This window comes from Rhinoderma darwinii, chromosome 7 (genome assembly GCF_050947455.1).
Source record: "Rhinoderma darwinii isolate aRhiDar2 chromosome 7, aRhiDar2.hap1, whole genome shotgun sequence".
Lineage (NCBI taxonomy): Eukaryota > Metazoa > Chordata > Amphibia > Anura > Rhinodermatidae > Rhinoderma > Rhinoderma darwinii.
This window is the reverse complement of record NC_134693.1, coordinates 62,446,634-62,462,848: the sequence shown is the minus strand read 5'-3', so window position 1 is coordinate 62,462,848 and position 16,215 is coordinate 62,446,634. Positions and strand designations below refer to the sequence as shown.

The following is a 16,215-nucleotide window of genomic DNA, read 5'->3' as shown; positions in this document are numbered from 1 at the left end:
CACACTGCACAAACGGTGAAATAATAAAAAAGTTATGGCTCTCAGAATGTAGCGACACAAAACATTTGTTTTTTTTTAACAAAAAGTTTATTATCAATAAAAGTAGTAAGATATTAAAAAACCTGTATAAATTTGGTATCACGTAATCGTATCGAGCCACAGAATAAAGATAAGTTGTCGTTTTTACCACACGTTGAAAGTCGTAAAAACGAAACCCCAAAAACAATTGAGGAATCGCAGTTTTTTCCAGCTTCAGCCCGCAAATAATTTTTTTTCAGTTTCCCAGTACATTATATGGAACTATAAATGGTACCATTAAAAACTACAATTCCTCGCGCAAAAAAATAAGCCCTCAAACCACTCTATTGACAGAAAAATAAAAAGTTATGGCTCTTGGAATGCTGGGACTGAAAAACAAAATATAAAAATAAAAAAATGGCTTAGTCCTGAAGGGGTGAATGGCCATGAAAAACTGATTGCAAATGGCGGTTAAAGTTGGTCAGATGGCCGGGAAATGGATGACAATTTTAAGACACACTGATGCAAGACAGCCATTAAAAACAGAGTTGATTTTTTTTCACTGTAGTGTGTATATAGCCTTATAGGTTTCTTCACTCTCCCCTCACAGCGATCCAGACTGACGGAGAGAGAGAAGACGACTAGTTGTTACAGAGCTGCAACAGTGTGTATGTGTGTGTGTGTGTGTGTGTGTGTGTGTGTGTATATATACAGTACATATATATATATATATATAATACAGTATTTTGTATATAAATATATATATATATATGTATATAGATAGATACATATAAAATATAATATAGCAACATATATATATTTATATATAAAAGTTTTTCACATTTCTAGTGATTTGTCTGCTCATAATAAAAATTAAAATCATGGAATTCATTAAACTAATCTAGAAAAGCCTAGAAAGCCTCATAAGCTTTGTAAGAAAAGAAAATAAAAATTGTTTTGATATTCAAAGCGGTTGCAAAGATATTATCATTTAAAGAACTATCCGAAATTGAAAATTTGACGTAGACATAGGGACATCAATGACCCTTGATCATGAAAAGGTTAATGCATACTAAATATAAATACACATAATTTCTATGATAGCGCCACTTAATTTACCATCTGTATCGTCCTCTGGTTTCCTTGGCTTCTTCTTTGAATTTGTTGGTGAACGTTTCTTTGTGGATCTTTGATTAGACTTTGACGCGTTCTCCTCAGTATTGGCTACAGAAAGATGAATGTGAATTTTGTTATTAGAAGCCTAGTTCTTCCACTAGTTCTCAGTCTAGGATTGTCTGTATTTGGATTTGCGCATTTTAATTGTCAAATGAGTATAGTAATAATAATAATAAAAAAAATCTTTATATATAGCGCCAACATATTCCGCAGCACCTTACAATTCAGAGGGAACATGTACAGACAATATCAGACATTACATAGTGATAAAACTTATTAACAATTCAAACAAGATGGGTAAGGGTCTTGCTCGCAAGAGCTTACAATCTATAAGGAAATAGGAGAGACACAAAATGTAAAAAGTGCTTGTTCAGTACAACGGTCCAGTCATCTTTTATGAAAACTAGAGTACACATAAAGCTGCATGAGCCGATCACCAGCCAGTGTATGACAAACATGAAGTGCATTAGGGTGAAGGGAATGTGGTGTATAATGCAGAATGAAGGGGTCAGGTTCTGATGACTAATGTAGTAGGGCCAAGGAAAGGAGTCCGATTAGGGAATGGGAGAGGCCTGTCTAAAAAGATGTGTTTTCAGGGCACGCTTAAAACTGTGAATGTTGGTTTTTCTTTTTAATGTTGGGAACTAATCTGAAAGTTTGGGGAAGCGCATTCCAGAGAACTGGTGCAGCACAAGAAAAATCTTGTGGCTGGGAGTGGGATATTCAGAGATGGAGGATGTTAATCTTAGATCGCTGGCAGGAGGTAGAGCACAGGTAGGATGGTAGACAGAGATGAGCAAGGAGATGAAAGAAGGGGCAGCACTGTGCAGAGCTTTGTGGGGGAGAGTAATAAGTTTAATTTTATTCTGAAGGGAATGGGTAACGAGTGCAGTGATTAGCACAGGGTAGAGGCGTCGGTGCAGCGGTTGTTTAGAAGGATGAGCCTGGCTGCTGCATTCAGGATAGATTGGAGAGGGGAGAGTTTAGTGAAGGGTAGGCAGATAAGTAATAAGTTACAATAGTCAAGACGAGAGTGAATAAGAGTGACAATGAGTTTTTGAAGTTTCCACAGTAAGAGATGGGCGGATTCTGGATATGTTTTTGAGGTGCAGATGACAGAAGCATGCCAGTGATTGAATGTGCGAAGTAAAGGAAATATCTGAGTCAACAATAACCCCAGGACAGCGGGCGTGCTGCCTAGGAGTTTAGGTAGTACCACACATTGAGATGGAAACATCAGGTTTAGGTCGATTAGTAGATGGTGGAAACACAAGAAGCTCAGTTTTTGAAAGATTTCGTTTCAGATATAGAGAGGACATGATGTTAGGGACAGCCGACAATCACTGGTGTTTTGTATTAGTGCGTGGGTGATGTCACCGGAAGAGGTTTATAATTGGTGTAGAAGGAAAAGTGGATCGGACCTAGGACTGAACCCTGAGGAAACCCGACTGCAAAGGGAAAAGGTTAAGAAGAAATAGAACTAGCAAATGATACATGGAACGAGTGGCCAGAGATACAGGAAGAAAACCAAGAGGGAGCTGTATCCTTAAAGAGGCTCTGTCACCAGATTATAAGTGCCCTATCTCCTATATAATCTGATCGGCGCTGTACTGTAGATAACCGTGGTTTTTATTTAGAAATACGATAATTTTTTAGCAAGTTATGAGCAATTTTCGATTTATGCTAATGACTTTCTTAATGACCAACTAGGCGTGTTTTTACTTTTTACCAACTGGATGTTGTACAGAGGAGTGTATGACGCTGACCAATTAGTGACCAATCAGTGTCATACACTTCTCATTGTTCCAGCCCATTGTTACAGTGTGATTGTGCAGTGAAAGAAGCTGGGCTGGAACAATGAGAAGTGTATGACGCTGATTGGACACTGATTGGTCAGCGTCATACACTCCTCTACAACACCCAGTTGGTAAAAAGCAAAAACACGCCTAGTTGGTCATTAAGAAAGTCATTATCATAAATCTACAATTGCTCATAACTTGCTAAAAAATGATCGTATTTAAAAATAAAAACCACTGCTGTTAACTACATTACAGCGCCGATCAGATTATGTAGGTGATAGGGCACTTATAATCTGGTGACAGAGCCTCTTTAAGACCAATAGAGTGGAGCATATTAAGAATGAGCTGGTGGTCAACAGTGTCAAAGGCTACAGAGGGATCCATATGAGTCAAGAGAGTAGTTGCCATTAGATTTAACCATTAGACTTTAGTAAGGGCAGTCTCTGTATAGTGCAGAGTGTGGAAACCAGATTGTAAGGGGTCAAGAAGAGAGTTAGCAGAGAGATAGCGGATTAAGAGAGAGTAGACCAAGCGTTCCAGGAGTTTAGAGATGAAGCGGAGATAAGAGACAGGTCAGTCATTAGCAGCACAAATTGGGTCAAGATGTCTTTTTCAGTAATGGGGTTTTAACAGCATGTTTAAAAGAGGAGGGAAAGATTCCAGAATAAAGGGAGAGGTGGAATGACTAGTGACAGCCGGGGAGGGAGACTGGACGAGGTGGGAGGGGATAAGATCACTAATGCAGGTAGTAGGGTGAGAAGGAGAGGAGACTAGAGACTTCTTCTTCCTCAGTTTTAGCAGTTGACCCAATAACAGAAGAAGTAGTGTGGGAGCGAAGGGAATCGATGCTACAGTGGAGCATACAAATCATTAACTTCCGGTTAACGAGTGGGGTCCCGCTCGGGTGCGATCCCGGACGTTTAACCCCTTAAATGCCATGGTCAATAGCGACTGCGGCATTTAAATGACTAGAAACAGGGGGGGGGGCAGTCCCCTGTAACGTTTCAATGCACCCCCATGATGCGATTGGGGGGCGTCGTTGGTTGGCATGGCAGCCTGGGAGCCTGATGAGGGCCCCCAGGTCCAGCATCTTTGTACTCCGATGAAACCTTGCCTACGGCTGGGCTTCATAGGAGACTGTCAGTATCACGATATATTACAATACATTAGTATTGCAGCACGGTATATCGTGCAAGCGATCCAACGATCGCTGGTTCAGGTCCTCTAGGGGGACAAGGGGAAAAAAGTAAAAAAACAGTAAAATAGTTTTTAAATAAATAAAAAAATAAATAAAAAAAAACGTGAGTTTAAAAAACCCCCCTTTTCCCATTTTCCCCTCCAGCACAATGTAAAAAAAAAAAATTAACATAACTGGCTTCCAAGCATCTGTAAAAGCCTGAACTATTGCAATATATCATTATTTAGTTTGCATGGTGAATGCCGTAAAAAATTAAAACCGCCAGAATCACTGGTTTTTGGTCATTCATCAACCACAAAAAAATGAAATAAAAAGTGATAAAGTCTCATGTACCCCAAAATGGTACCAATAAAAACTACAGCTCGCCCCGCAAAAAATAAGCTCTACCTCTTAATCAACAGAAAAATAAAAACGTTATTTATGTCTCTCAGAATATGGCGACAAAACTAAAATTTTATTTTTAACAATCAGTTTTTTCTTTGTAAAAGTAGTAAAAGATATAAAAAAAACGATATAAATTTGGCATTGCTGTAATCGTAATGACCCACAGAATAAAGTTAACATGCCATTTTTTACCGAATGGTGAACGCCGTAAAAACAAAACCCCCAAAAGATTGAGGAATCGCTGTTTTTTATCCTATTCCACCCCACATATATTTTTCCCACTACATTATATAGTTCAATAAATGGTGCCGTGAAAATCTACAACTCAACCTGCAAAAAACAAGCCCTCATACGGCAATATTGATGAAAAAATAAAAAAGTTATGGCTTTTGGAATGTGGGGAGGAAAAAAACGAAAGTGAAAATCCAAAAAATGGCCATGCCGGGAAAGGGTTAATACTGATATATCCAGTTAGGCTAAGATAACAGCAAGCATTTTTTACTATGATAAGGCGGGTTTCTTTTGTATATCTCTCGTCTCAATTCTTTCTTAAATGGGTTGTCTGGTTTCTGCAATTTAATGTTATTTTTATGTATAATTCAATTTTCTACAATTTTCCAATTTACTTTCTGTATTAAAGGCTATGTAAACCTTTAATGGCCATTTATTTTTTTTATTTTTTTAATAAACAGGTCAGTCAGTGTGCTTGGTTGTGCTTTTTAATTAGTCTTTATTAAAAAAAAATGTACTTTTTGAGATACAGCTGCTCTGTATTCTGTTTACAGAGCAGCTGTATCTTTTGCTATGACCTGAATCCGTCAGTCCTGCGGACCTGATGGCTCAGTGTCATGGTTCCTGCGTAGCTCTGACACACAGAATCCACCTGTAATCTATCACATCTACGTTATGAACTTAGATGTGATGGATAACAGGTGGATCCTGCGTGTCAAAGACACACAGGACCCGCCGTCACTGAACTCGTCAGACCCGCAGACGGGAGCAGGATTTTTTAAATAAAGACTAATTTAAAAGTTTAATCAAACACTGTCCAGTTTATTTTTTTTTAAAAATGCCCATCAAAGGTTTACATAGCCTTTAATTTCTCACTGTTTTCAAGATCACTGCTTGTTGTTATTCAGTAGGAACATTAATTGTTTACTTCCAGTGGATACAATTCTGTCCATGGTCATGTGATGCACACACAGGTGCACGGCTTGTTACAGTATGTATATCAGAGCAGTGTCTTCTAACAATCCCAGCACTTGTGTGTCCAATCACATGACCATTGACAGAATTGTTTTCCACTGGAAGTAAACAATTCCTACTGAATAAAAACAAGCAGCTATCTTGAAAGCCGCGAGAAATTAATGCAGAAAGTATATTGGAATATTGCATAACTTTTAATTACACAAAAAATAACATTGATTTTCTGAAACCGGAGAAATCCTTTAACTTGTCTTAATCTACAAAACACATGCACATACACACACACACACACACACACACACACACACACACACACACACACACACACACACACACACACACACACACACACACACACACACACACACACACACACTGTGTAGTCTGATCCACTTGCTAACGTACATTTTGTAGATTCCGAATTGTATACGAGTATAGATCCAGGTAGAAACCTAAGCGACCTGCATCAACAGATGGGATGAATATCAGGACGGATCTGAGAACAGACCAGGTGCACTCTTTTGCGAGTCACACAGAACAATCTGACGCATATTGCTTAGACACCGGTGTTGTGCCCTGAGACAGAATCGATATATGGATACACAGAATTGTAGGCCAGCACATCAGGAAATCCTGTGCACTTGCCTTTAATATCTAAAGAAAACACATGCGCATCTGGGATGGCACTGACAACAGCCATGCTGTGGTATATACATACAGTATAGACACACATTGAAAACAGTTTGCAGGCCTACCATCTGTGTTCTCGTCTGTATTTTCTTCAACTTCAAGAATGCTTGTTTTTTTGTTTTTCTTTTTTTCTTTAGGGTTAGGTTCTGGTGATGACAACATTGAGATCTGGTTAGCATTTAGTTTAGAATAGTATATTATCCTTAGTTTAGTGAGATATGTAATGTAGTTAAATTATCTTTATGACACAAAGTCCTAAATGTAGAGTTATTTGAAGTTGATTCTTGTTTGGCAGATTCTAACAATGGAACACAATGTAGTCTGTATAAGCGTTAAACTAATGTACAGTATTTAGATGTGACCGAAATTAGCTGGATACGCTCTCAGCCGAGCCGTCAGTTCAGCTAAACTAACGAAATTGGCGGAGGCGATACAGCTTCCATGTATACAGGATACTTAGAAGCTGTATCTTAAAAAGTAAAGAAATAAAAATAAAAGTGATTTTGAAAGTTGCTTAAAAAGACTTCATTTTATTCATTTAATAAACAAAAAAAGAATAATTATTTGCTTACAAAGGTGTACATAGCCTTTAAGGCCAGGATCACACACACAGTTTTTTATGTCGTTTTTGGCTCATTTTTTTAGCCAAAGCCAGAAGTGAATCCAACAGGAAGGAAAGCTATAAAGAATACACTGATGCATCTCCTTTCTTTTGAGTCCACATCTGAGTTTGGCTACGAAAACGCAGGGGAAAACTTTATTAAAACTGTGTGAACCTGTCCTTAAAGGGATTCTCCAGTCTTAAGGAATTGATATCCCATATGTGATATCCTACACCTCTGTGCATCCACCCACTTTACCTCTGTGCGCCATCTCCTCTCTAGGGCAGGCGCAATGGGAGCGCTGATCTGAACAAGCATCTGGCAAGTCGATTGGCGCATGCTCAGTTATACATGTAGAAATGACGGCGCACTGTGGGTGTACTCAGCAATGACGTACCCGTACACAGCGGCGAACAGCATAATGGGGGATGTGTGCGTGACGTAAGCGGATCAAGAGGAGTTTGAGAAAGCTGCATCACCTGACCAGCGGACACAACGGGCATTTACATTTACAAGATGAACAATAAATAAGTAATTATAAAATATAAATGAGTATCCGGCACACCAATTTTGAAACAAAGGTATTTTTATTTTGTTTTTGTTTTTAATGCCAGTGACAGAGTGCGACTTTTCGGTCTAAGTGACCTTCATCAGGCACTGAGCCTTGCTGGAAAACTGCATAGACGAGCGCTAGTGGTGCTGATAGCGGCTGGCCGCTGTATGATAAATAAGTAAAGTGCTTAATTACATTAGAATAGATGGCTGAATTGTGGTTTCAGTCATCGGACAACCCCTATAAGAAAATGTGTACTGTTTTCCTTTGATCTTTTTTCATGATTGCTCCTTGTACTCCATTAGCCATATAGCGTCAAACTAGTTGTATGTTTAGACACTTAGGTATTTAAGTTACTGTGTAGTTAAGAATATTATATTTATTTACACACATCACATTTACATTTCATTTCTCTAAACACATTCGGTGGACATTCTGAGAAAGTAACAAAAGAAAACCAGGGGGCGCCATAGCAAGATCAACCACTTCATGACCAAAAGCTTTACCCCCCCCCCCTTCCTGACGACCCATTTTCAAGTCTTAGCCGTGTGCCTATTTAAAAGCAAATTGTTGTTCTATTACTCTTCCAACCTACATGTATTTGGTCCTTGTTTTGCTGGGAACATGTTGGGCTTCCATATTGCGTAACAAAATAAGTGATATATAAATTTTTTTTTTTTTAAATAGTAGGAAAAAAATACAAAAAAATAGTGAATATGTAAATGTAGGTGTTTTTTTTAATTTTTACTTCTAGTGCATGCCACTGGGTAAACACTTTTGCAACTTCTGCCAACTTCAGCGATGCCGAATGTGTGCGCATTTGCTTATAATGAATGGTGCGCAAACTGGCTTTTAAAGAGCAAATTTTCCAAAGCTGTTTTGCTGACACCATACAACCATTACATCTGTTGATTGGTCGGGGTCCGACTACTGGCACCCCTGCTGATCAGCTGTTCTGAAGGGGCCGCCGCACTCATACGAGAGCTACTTCCTCTACATTTCCTTTACTGTGCACACTGTGAATTGCCATCACACATGTAGCGGTTCACAGTTTTACAGCCTTCTCCCATTCACTTCAATGTCTGTCTGCTGCACAAAGTCGTCGTGCAGCAGACAGAAAGACAGACATAAGAAAAGTATATTTATTGAAAAAAATAAAAATTGTGCGTTTTTGTTTTTTACATTATTCTTCTCACTCTCTTTCAGCCTGCCTGCCAGAGAGGGGGAAGATGCAACTAATGGAAAAATGTGTTATTTACTAACAAACATTTCCGTGATCGTTGTGACAGGCTGTCACAGCAATCACATGACCGGAGACCGCACTCCATGGTCTCTGGGTCAAAGCTCCGTGATACAGCTGTCTATAGACAGCTGTACCACGGAGCTTCTTAGAGTATGCACGCAAGCGCCGATGGGGAGAGTAATGTCATCGTTGTGACAGGTTGCAATCTGATACATGTGAGCTGCAGTCCGACTCCAGTGAGATAGAGCTGAATTTTCAGAGTGAAACTCAGTTTAACAGAGCGAGGGGAAGCAGGAAAACAGCCAGATAAGAGCAGAAAGAGGCTTGCTACTCTCATAGTATTATTAAGCCCCCGGCTGCCATAGAAAAGCCCCTGCAATAGCATCGAGGGGGTCCGATAGGCTGACAGACACCTTAGATGCCGCGGCCACTATTGACCGTGGCATCTAAGGGATTAAATGATCGAATACCAACTTCATTGGTCTCTGAACAGATCCCTGTTCCCAAAGCTGTTAGCAACAGCTGGGGTAGCGTAATTGTACTGCTCATAGCACTGCAATCTTCATGGTGGCACATCAGAAAAGGTCCCCTCAACGGCCGCCGTAAAAACACTATACATCGTTCGTTAAATGGTTAAATGTAAGCGATTTTTCTTATTTGTGTGCCTAAATCACGTGCGGCTCACAAACAAAACGCAAACAATTTTATTGTTATGACCAAACATGCTGGGTAACCCTAACCTAAATGCACTCACAAATCAGAGTAACCTGTATTACTGCTGTTTTCTCACATTTTTATTACGCAGGCTAACCTTTAGGAGGCTTTTCCGTATCCTCAGGATTATCACCCTCCTTGTCTTTTGGGTTTTTTGGTTTTCCTGGTTTATCTTCATCATCAGGGTCTCTTTGATCTGGTTCTGAAAAAATACATTTACGTTTATATATGTAGAATAGATACAGGTACAGATGTATTTGTAATGCAGAATAGTACTCTTCAGGCACAATTTCCGTTTGTATTGGAAATCATTACTTTTATGTGGGTGCCCTGAGCCAGCAATCTGGTGCACCACCCCCGGGATCTTCCTCTAACTAATAGAGCCACAGACAAATTTTCACTCACTGCTGTCAATTGTACCTTTACCCAGCTCGTTGCTGCTGCTCTCACTCCTTGCCCAACCATTCTTATAAATGTACAAATATGCCTCATTTATGTTGCCCAACTTTTGCATGACATAACTGGCTTTCATGTAATCTCTTTAATTGCTTGTCTATCTATATGTATGCTCGAGAGAAAGTGGCGGAGACGTGCAGTCAGTTCCGGATTACAGGGAGGGCACAAGAGGCACATGCCTATCTATCTATCAATCATTTTCTAATTACTACACTGACAGTCACTGTTTATATGGGTAGTGTATATACTGCTCACTTTTTCGAACCCCCACCTCTCAGGAAAACTGTAATTCCCTGATGACGTTTTCCATAATCCCATCCAGACAATAGAAGTACATACACATACATTTGACTCACTCTATGAAGTTTAAGGGAGTCACTTTGTCTACATAACGCCCTAGAATTCAGTAGAGCGGAACATGACCCTTTTCCTACATGTGGCTGGTATAAAGGGGTCAGGTTGTCTGGGTTCCAGAGGTGGGACGAGGGCCCCCACCAAATATTTTTTGCCTCCACCAACCTCAAACCAGTCCTGCGTGCAGTTTTTATATTACGACTGTATTTAACAAATAAGGCAAAATAAACAAAAACAAAATGCCTATATATTATATTTTTCAAAGCATGACTTTTAGCTTTAAACTGTAATGATGAAAAGTACCTTTAGGAGGTACATCTGGGTTTGCAGGATCATCTCCAGTTCCTTTGGGCTTTTCAGGGTTTTTATCTTTGTCATCGGAATTAGGCTCTGTTGATAGGAAAACGGCAATTTGATAAAATGATTCTTGATGTGTGCTAGGTGCGTATATGTTGATAGGTGTTTAAACATGGCAGGCATGACTAATTTGGCTGATCTTTTTGTAGAGACTGAATATCGTATTTCAATTGAGTGGAATGTAAACATAAGAAGAGTCTGATTTAGTGGATATGAAATGTGCAGAGAGTAGCAAATAATCCCCCAAAGAGGGCTGACTGCAGAAAAACAAAGGCAATGTGTTAATACATGTATATTATAAATGTATGTATGCATACACCTCCACATTTTGGGAAAATGTTTCCCAAAGTGGATGTTCTTCATTAAACATTGTTCTGCCATTATGTTGATCAAACCATAATAATCTTAAAAAGCTTATAACACTAAATGAAAATCCACCTCCTAAATATATTGGTGGTATTAATATTATCCCCTTAGTGACTGGTCTATGTTGGGTCTTAATGGCCAAGCAGCATCTTTTGTTTTTTTATAGTCACATTCCAAGAGCCATAACTTTTTTATTTTTACATCAACTTGTAAGGACAACTTGTTTTCAACTTGCTGCTGCGATAGGGGAATAGGGTGACAGTGAGAACCCCGTCCCTCTATAGCCCCTTAGATGCCGCGGTCACTATTGACTATGGTATCTAAGGGGTTAAACGGCCAGGATTGGCATTCCTAGACACCGAACACCTGCTCCACCCACCAAGGGGACTCCTGTGCCACTGCTTATTTTTTTATATGCGCCATAAAAAGGTGGCGCTGAGGAATAAAGCCCATTAGTGGCAGCTGTAAAAAGGCGTATTGGCAGTAACTAACAGTTAAACTTTGTGTGCAAGCAAAGCACTGATCTCTATGATTAGTGCATTGCAGTAAAGAGGAAGTTGATCGAGATCAGGTTATGTAGTATATTTTTTTGGTAGTGCATAGCGGCAGTGGCACTCTATTGCATTTCTAGTTGGGCAGCTGTATGGAAGTGTTATTTGGGCAATATATGGAAATCTTATGCGTCCAATCTATGACTACGTAATTTGGTGCCAAATGTATGGTGTTGGTAGTTAGGCATTGTCTGATACAACTATTTGTACGTTGTATGACACTATTATTTGGCCATTACATGGTATGCCAAATATTAAGGTACGGGGGCAAACAGATGGGAAAATTGTTGCACACTGCAGCCAATTGTGGCTTTGACCAAATATTTCCTGCTGCTTCTCTCACTCTTTCGTCCCAATCATTCTTCCATGAACGTAACAATATTTTGTAAAGCAAAAGGTGTCTTGCCCAGCTTCTGCATGACAGGCAAAATACAGCGAGTTTTAAGACCATTTCTTTAATACTTTGACCTCGCTTTCCATATGTAACAGGATAAAAATGATTCTTGATTAATATTTCCTTTTATTGCAATTAGCAAAACTACAGAAGCATCAATGTGCGGATTACAGTATGTTAGTTTAAAACGTTCAGAGAAATCCAAATGCTTTTGCGTACAGGTCATTGGGCAGTGTCTAGAAAAGACAATATGGAAAGAGATGAAATGTAATAAAAATACTTAAAGGGGTATTCCAATGTGGCACGTATCATTAAATAGCTCCAGCACTGAATGTGTACAGCTATTAGTCCCTGTGGTCATGTGACAATGTCATGGGGTCTTGACAACAGGGGATCAGGAGAAAATGTTTAACAACATATAGGAGTATCTTCATTTCTTCTAAAAAACCGCACATTTTTGTACCAAGAAACCGCTTTAAGAAAATAGATGTATCATCCATATAGTTTTGGAGGAGTAAGGGAGTAAGGATAGAAATTGGACCTCGCAGATAGTAAGAAATTCCCTATTACTTCATTTGCCAAGCACTTGCATTGATTTTATAAGAGGAGTTTTGATTTCTGTACCTTCTGGATGAGATTCATCATCACCTTCCTTAGTTTTAGGAGTATTTGGCTCCTTAAAGAGGCTCTGTCACCAGATTTTGCAACCCCTATCTCGTATTGCAGCAGATCGGCGCTGCAATGTAGATAAGAGTAACGTTTTTTTTTTTAAAAAACGAGCATTTTTGGCCAAGTTATGACCATTTTTATATTTATGCAAATGAGGCTTTCTAAAGTACAACTGGGCGTGTTTAAAGTTAAAGTACAACTGGGCGTGTATTGTGTATGTACATCTGGGCGTTTTTACTTCTTTTACTAGCTGGGCGTTGTGAATGGAAGTGTATGATGCTGACGAATCAGCATCATCCACTTCTCTTCGTTAACACCCAGCTTCTGGCAGTGCAGACACACAGCGTGTTCTCGAGAGATCACGCTGTGACGTCACTCACTTCCTGCCCCAGGTCCTGCATTGTGTCGGACGAGCGAGGACACATCGGCACCAGAGGCGACATTTGATTCTGCAGCAGCATCGGCGTTTGCAGGTAAGTCGATGTAGCTACTTACCTGCAAACGCTGATGCTGCTGCAGAATCATCTGTAGCCTCTGGTGCCGATGTGTCCGCGCTCGTCCGACACGATGCAGGACCTGGGGCAGGAAGTGAGTGACGTCACAGCGTGATCTCTCGAGAACACGCTGTGTGTCTGCACTGCCAGAAGCTGGGTGTTAACGAAGAGAAGTGGATGATGCTGATTCGTCAGCATCATAAACTTCTATTCACAACACCCAGCTAGTAAAAGAAGTAAAAACGCCCAGATGTAACGAACACAATACACGCCCAGTTGTACTTTAACATTAAACACGCCCAGTTGTACTTTAGAAAGCCTCATTTGCATAAATATAAAAATGGTCATAACTTGGCCAAAAATGCTTGTTTTTAAGAAAAAAAACACGTTACTCTTATCTACATTGCAGCGCCGATCTGCTGCAATAGGAGATAGGGGTTGCAAAATCTGGTGACAGAGCCTCTTTAAGTTTGTTATCCTTGTCTTTAGGTGTTTGATTTGGATCTGTAATTGTATAGTTTAAATCAATACATAGAGGCCCATATTTCTATGCAGTTTACACCAGGTGTTGTAAATGTGGGCCATAGTGCTTAAAATGTATGCCCAAAGCCAGAATCTACTAAGCGGCTTTGTCAACTTTTTGGTTAGAAAAATAAATTAAGAATTATGATTATTTTTTCGTGTTACTATTGCAATAGAGACTAAAACTAAAGGCAACCATACTAAGTTGTATTTAGGTTTTTTTTAGGTTTTTTTTACAACGAATTGTAAAAAAAAAAAAAAAGTATACCTCCAGTGTCTTTATCTGGATTGTCTGGATCAGGTTTATCATCATCCTTATTTTTCCTTGAAAGTTTTTTGATTTTTTTGCTCCCCTTCACACTTGATGAGGAAGATGAGGAGGAGAACGAGGAAGAAGACTCATTTTCTTCAGATTCTGTAAACAACATTTATTAACAAACTATGAATTCTGGACATTTATTTTTGTAATCATTTTAATAAATAGTTCACAGCATGATGCCAAAAGCGACTCATTCCTCTTGTTTCCAAGATTTGCAACTCTAAATATTCGGAGAGTCTTTTAATGGCAATACTTGATATTTTAGGATGTGATCAGCATACATGAATTATATATAAATAGGTTTTAGTACTTTTATTATAAAGTTTCAATTTTGGACACAATTTACACCTAGATATAATCTAAAAGTTGAGTGACTGTGTTAGAGATGTGTAGTCCGTTAACTGTCTTACAAAATTGAATGCAGAATTGTGAATGCAGATCTGGCCTATAATACTGGCCAGAACTCAATATTGAAAGTAAGATAAGTACGATAACACAATGGAGCATATTTATTAATAAAAATGTGCCAGAATTCCGGCTCAAATTGTACCAGAATTTATGTTTTTCTCAGTTATTGTTGTAAAGGCTACCGCACTCGCAAATTCCGCTAAAAGTATAAATCTCCTAGTGGGAGATAGAGGAGACCGGACAGCTTGGAAGCTTTGTATCTGAGGCAATTGTTACAAGCTGGAAGCCTAACCTGCAATGCCCCTATTAAGTCTCCCAGTGCTCTCAAATCTTCCTAAGAAAACTCTGTGTTCCAGTGAAGTTATATACACACACTTGAAGGAACACTTAACCTAGAAATGAATGATAAATGTAAACAGGGGATATATTTACACACAGTGGGGAAAATTTACCACTATGTATGGGTCTAGAAATTGTTGAAAAATGTGCAAAATTTTGGTGTAAATTGGAACAGTTTGGTGCAATATTGATGTTCACATCTCACTAGACACATTTTAAAAATGTTCCCAAAAGTGGGCATGGCATGGTGGGAAAGGACCGTAACTAATAATGTGCCAAAAATCTGCTAAAAAAAACTAGCACAAAATTCTGGTGCAAAATAAGCCATATCAAAAATGGTATAAGGAAGAAAAAAATGGCTAACAGGTCATCCAAGATGTGCCAAAATGACCATACAGCACTTAACAGTGTACTAAATTTGGTACATTTTGTGCCTGCCTGGTCTAAATTTACGCTGTCTAACTATTAGATAGCATTAGTAAACGTGGGCCAGTGTTTGTCAGTCTGCAGGATTTTCTTCATGTTCCTTTATCCCTTCCTGCCGCAGCAATTTTTAGTTTTTCATTTTTGTTTTTCCCTCCCCGCCTTCCAAAACCCATAACTTTTTTATATTTGTGTCGACATAGCCATATGAGGGTTTGTTTTTTGCGGGACAAGTTGTAATTTTTAATGGCACCATTTAATGTCCCATATAATGCACAGATGTAGCAATCTTTATCTTGACTCTGATAACTTGCTTTAGCATGATAGCGTATTACTTATGCCATTGGAAAGCCATTGAAAAAGTCAAGTTAAAGTTTCTTGCCACTGTGTATTTAATGCGTTAAACGTCAAGTTAAAGAACGCTACACTTTTACTGTATTAAACTTTTTTTTATTAGTCCCGCTAGGGACTAATGTATTGCAGTATATTGTGATTTTTACAGGCTCCTAGTAATCGGAGCACAAAGATGGCAGAACTGGGAGATAGCCTGGCAAAGCATTTCAAGGGCATTTGGGGACGTTTATGGCTTCTACTTATTGACTGCATCTATAACTTTTAAGCCTGTGAAAATGGAGGGACTATGCAAAAGTTGGCTGTAATTCCTAAACAGTTAACACAATATTTTTGTTTAACCACTTGAATTAAAGCTGAAAGTTTACACTTCAATCACATCTATATTGCTTTGCTTTGTATATTGCGTGCGCATCCTTTCTCTTTAGTCGGCGCATGCGCAGTAGTGCCGATTAGAATGGAGAACATAAAGATCATACTGCTTATGCGCAAAGTAAAGAGAAGGAACACACGCGTACAGGGCCAGGCATGAACGTGCCGATTACGCTGTCTGGCCCTTGTCAATCAATGTAAGAAGTGAGGGAGAGGAGTTGAACTAAAAGAGCATTTAGGAGCAACGGTGACGCCCT

General features: G+C 39.1%; 1 protein-coding gene across 1 annotated transcript in view; it reads right to left on the bottom strand.

Annotated features, from left to right (window-relative positions):
• The window catches only part of PRG4 (proteoglycan 4), a 73,153-nt gene that overhangs the window by 19,524 nt on the left and 37,414 nt on the right, over positions 1–16,215 (bottom strand). Inside the window, 8 exon segments of the mRNA XM_075832489.1 lie at positions 1,138–1,242; positions 3,229–3,237; positions 6,537–6,617; positions 9,681–9,785; positions 10,697–10,783; positions 12,641–12,749; positions 13,912–13,931; positions 14,015–14,161. Of these exon segments, the coding sequence (XP_075688604.1) occupies positions 1,138–1,242; positions 3,229–3,237; positions 6,537–6,617; positions 9,681–9,785; positions 10,697–10,783; positions 12,641–12,749; positions 13,912–13,931; positions 14,015–14,161 (663 nt within the window).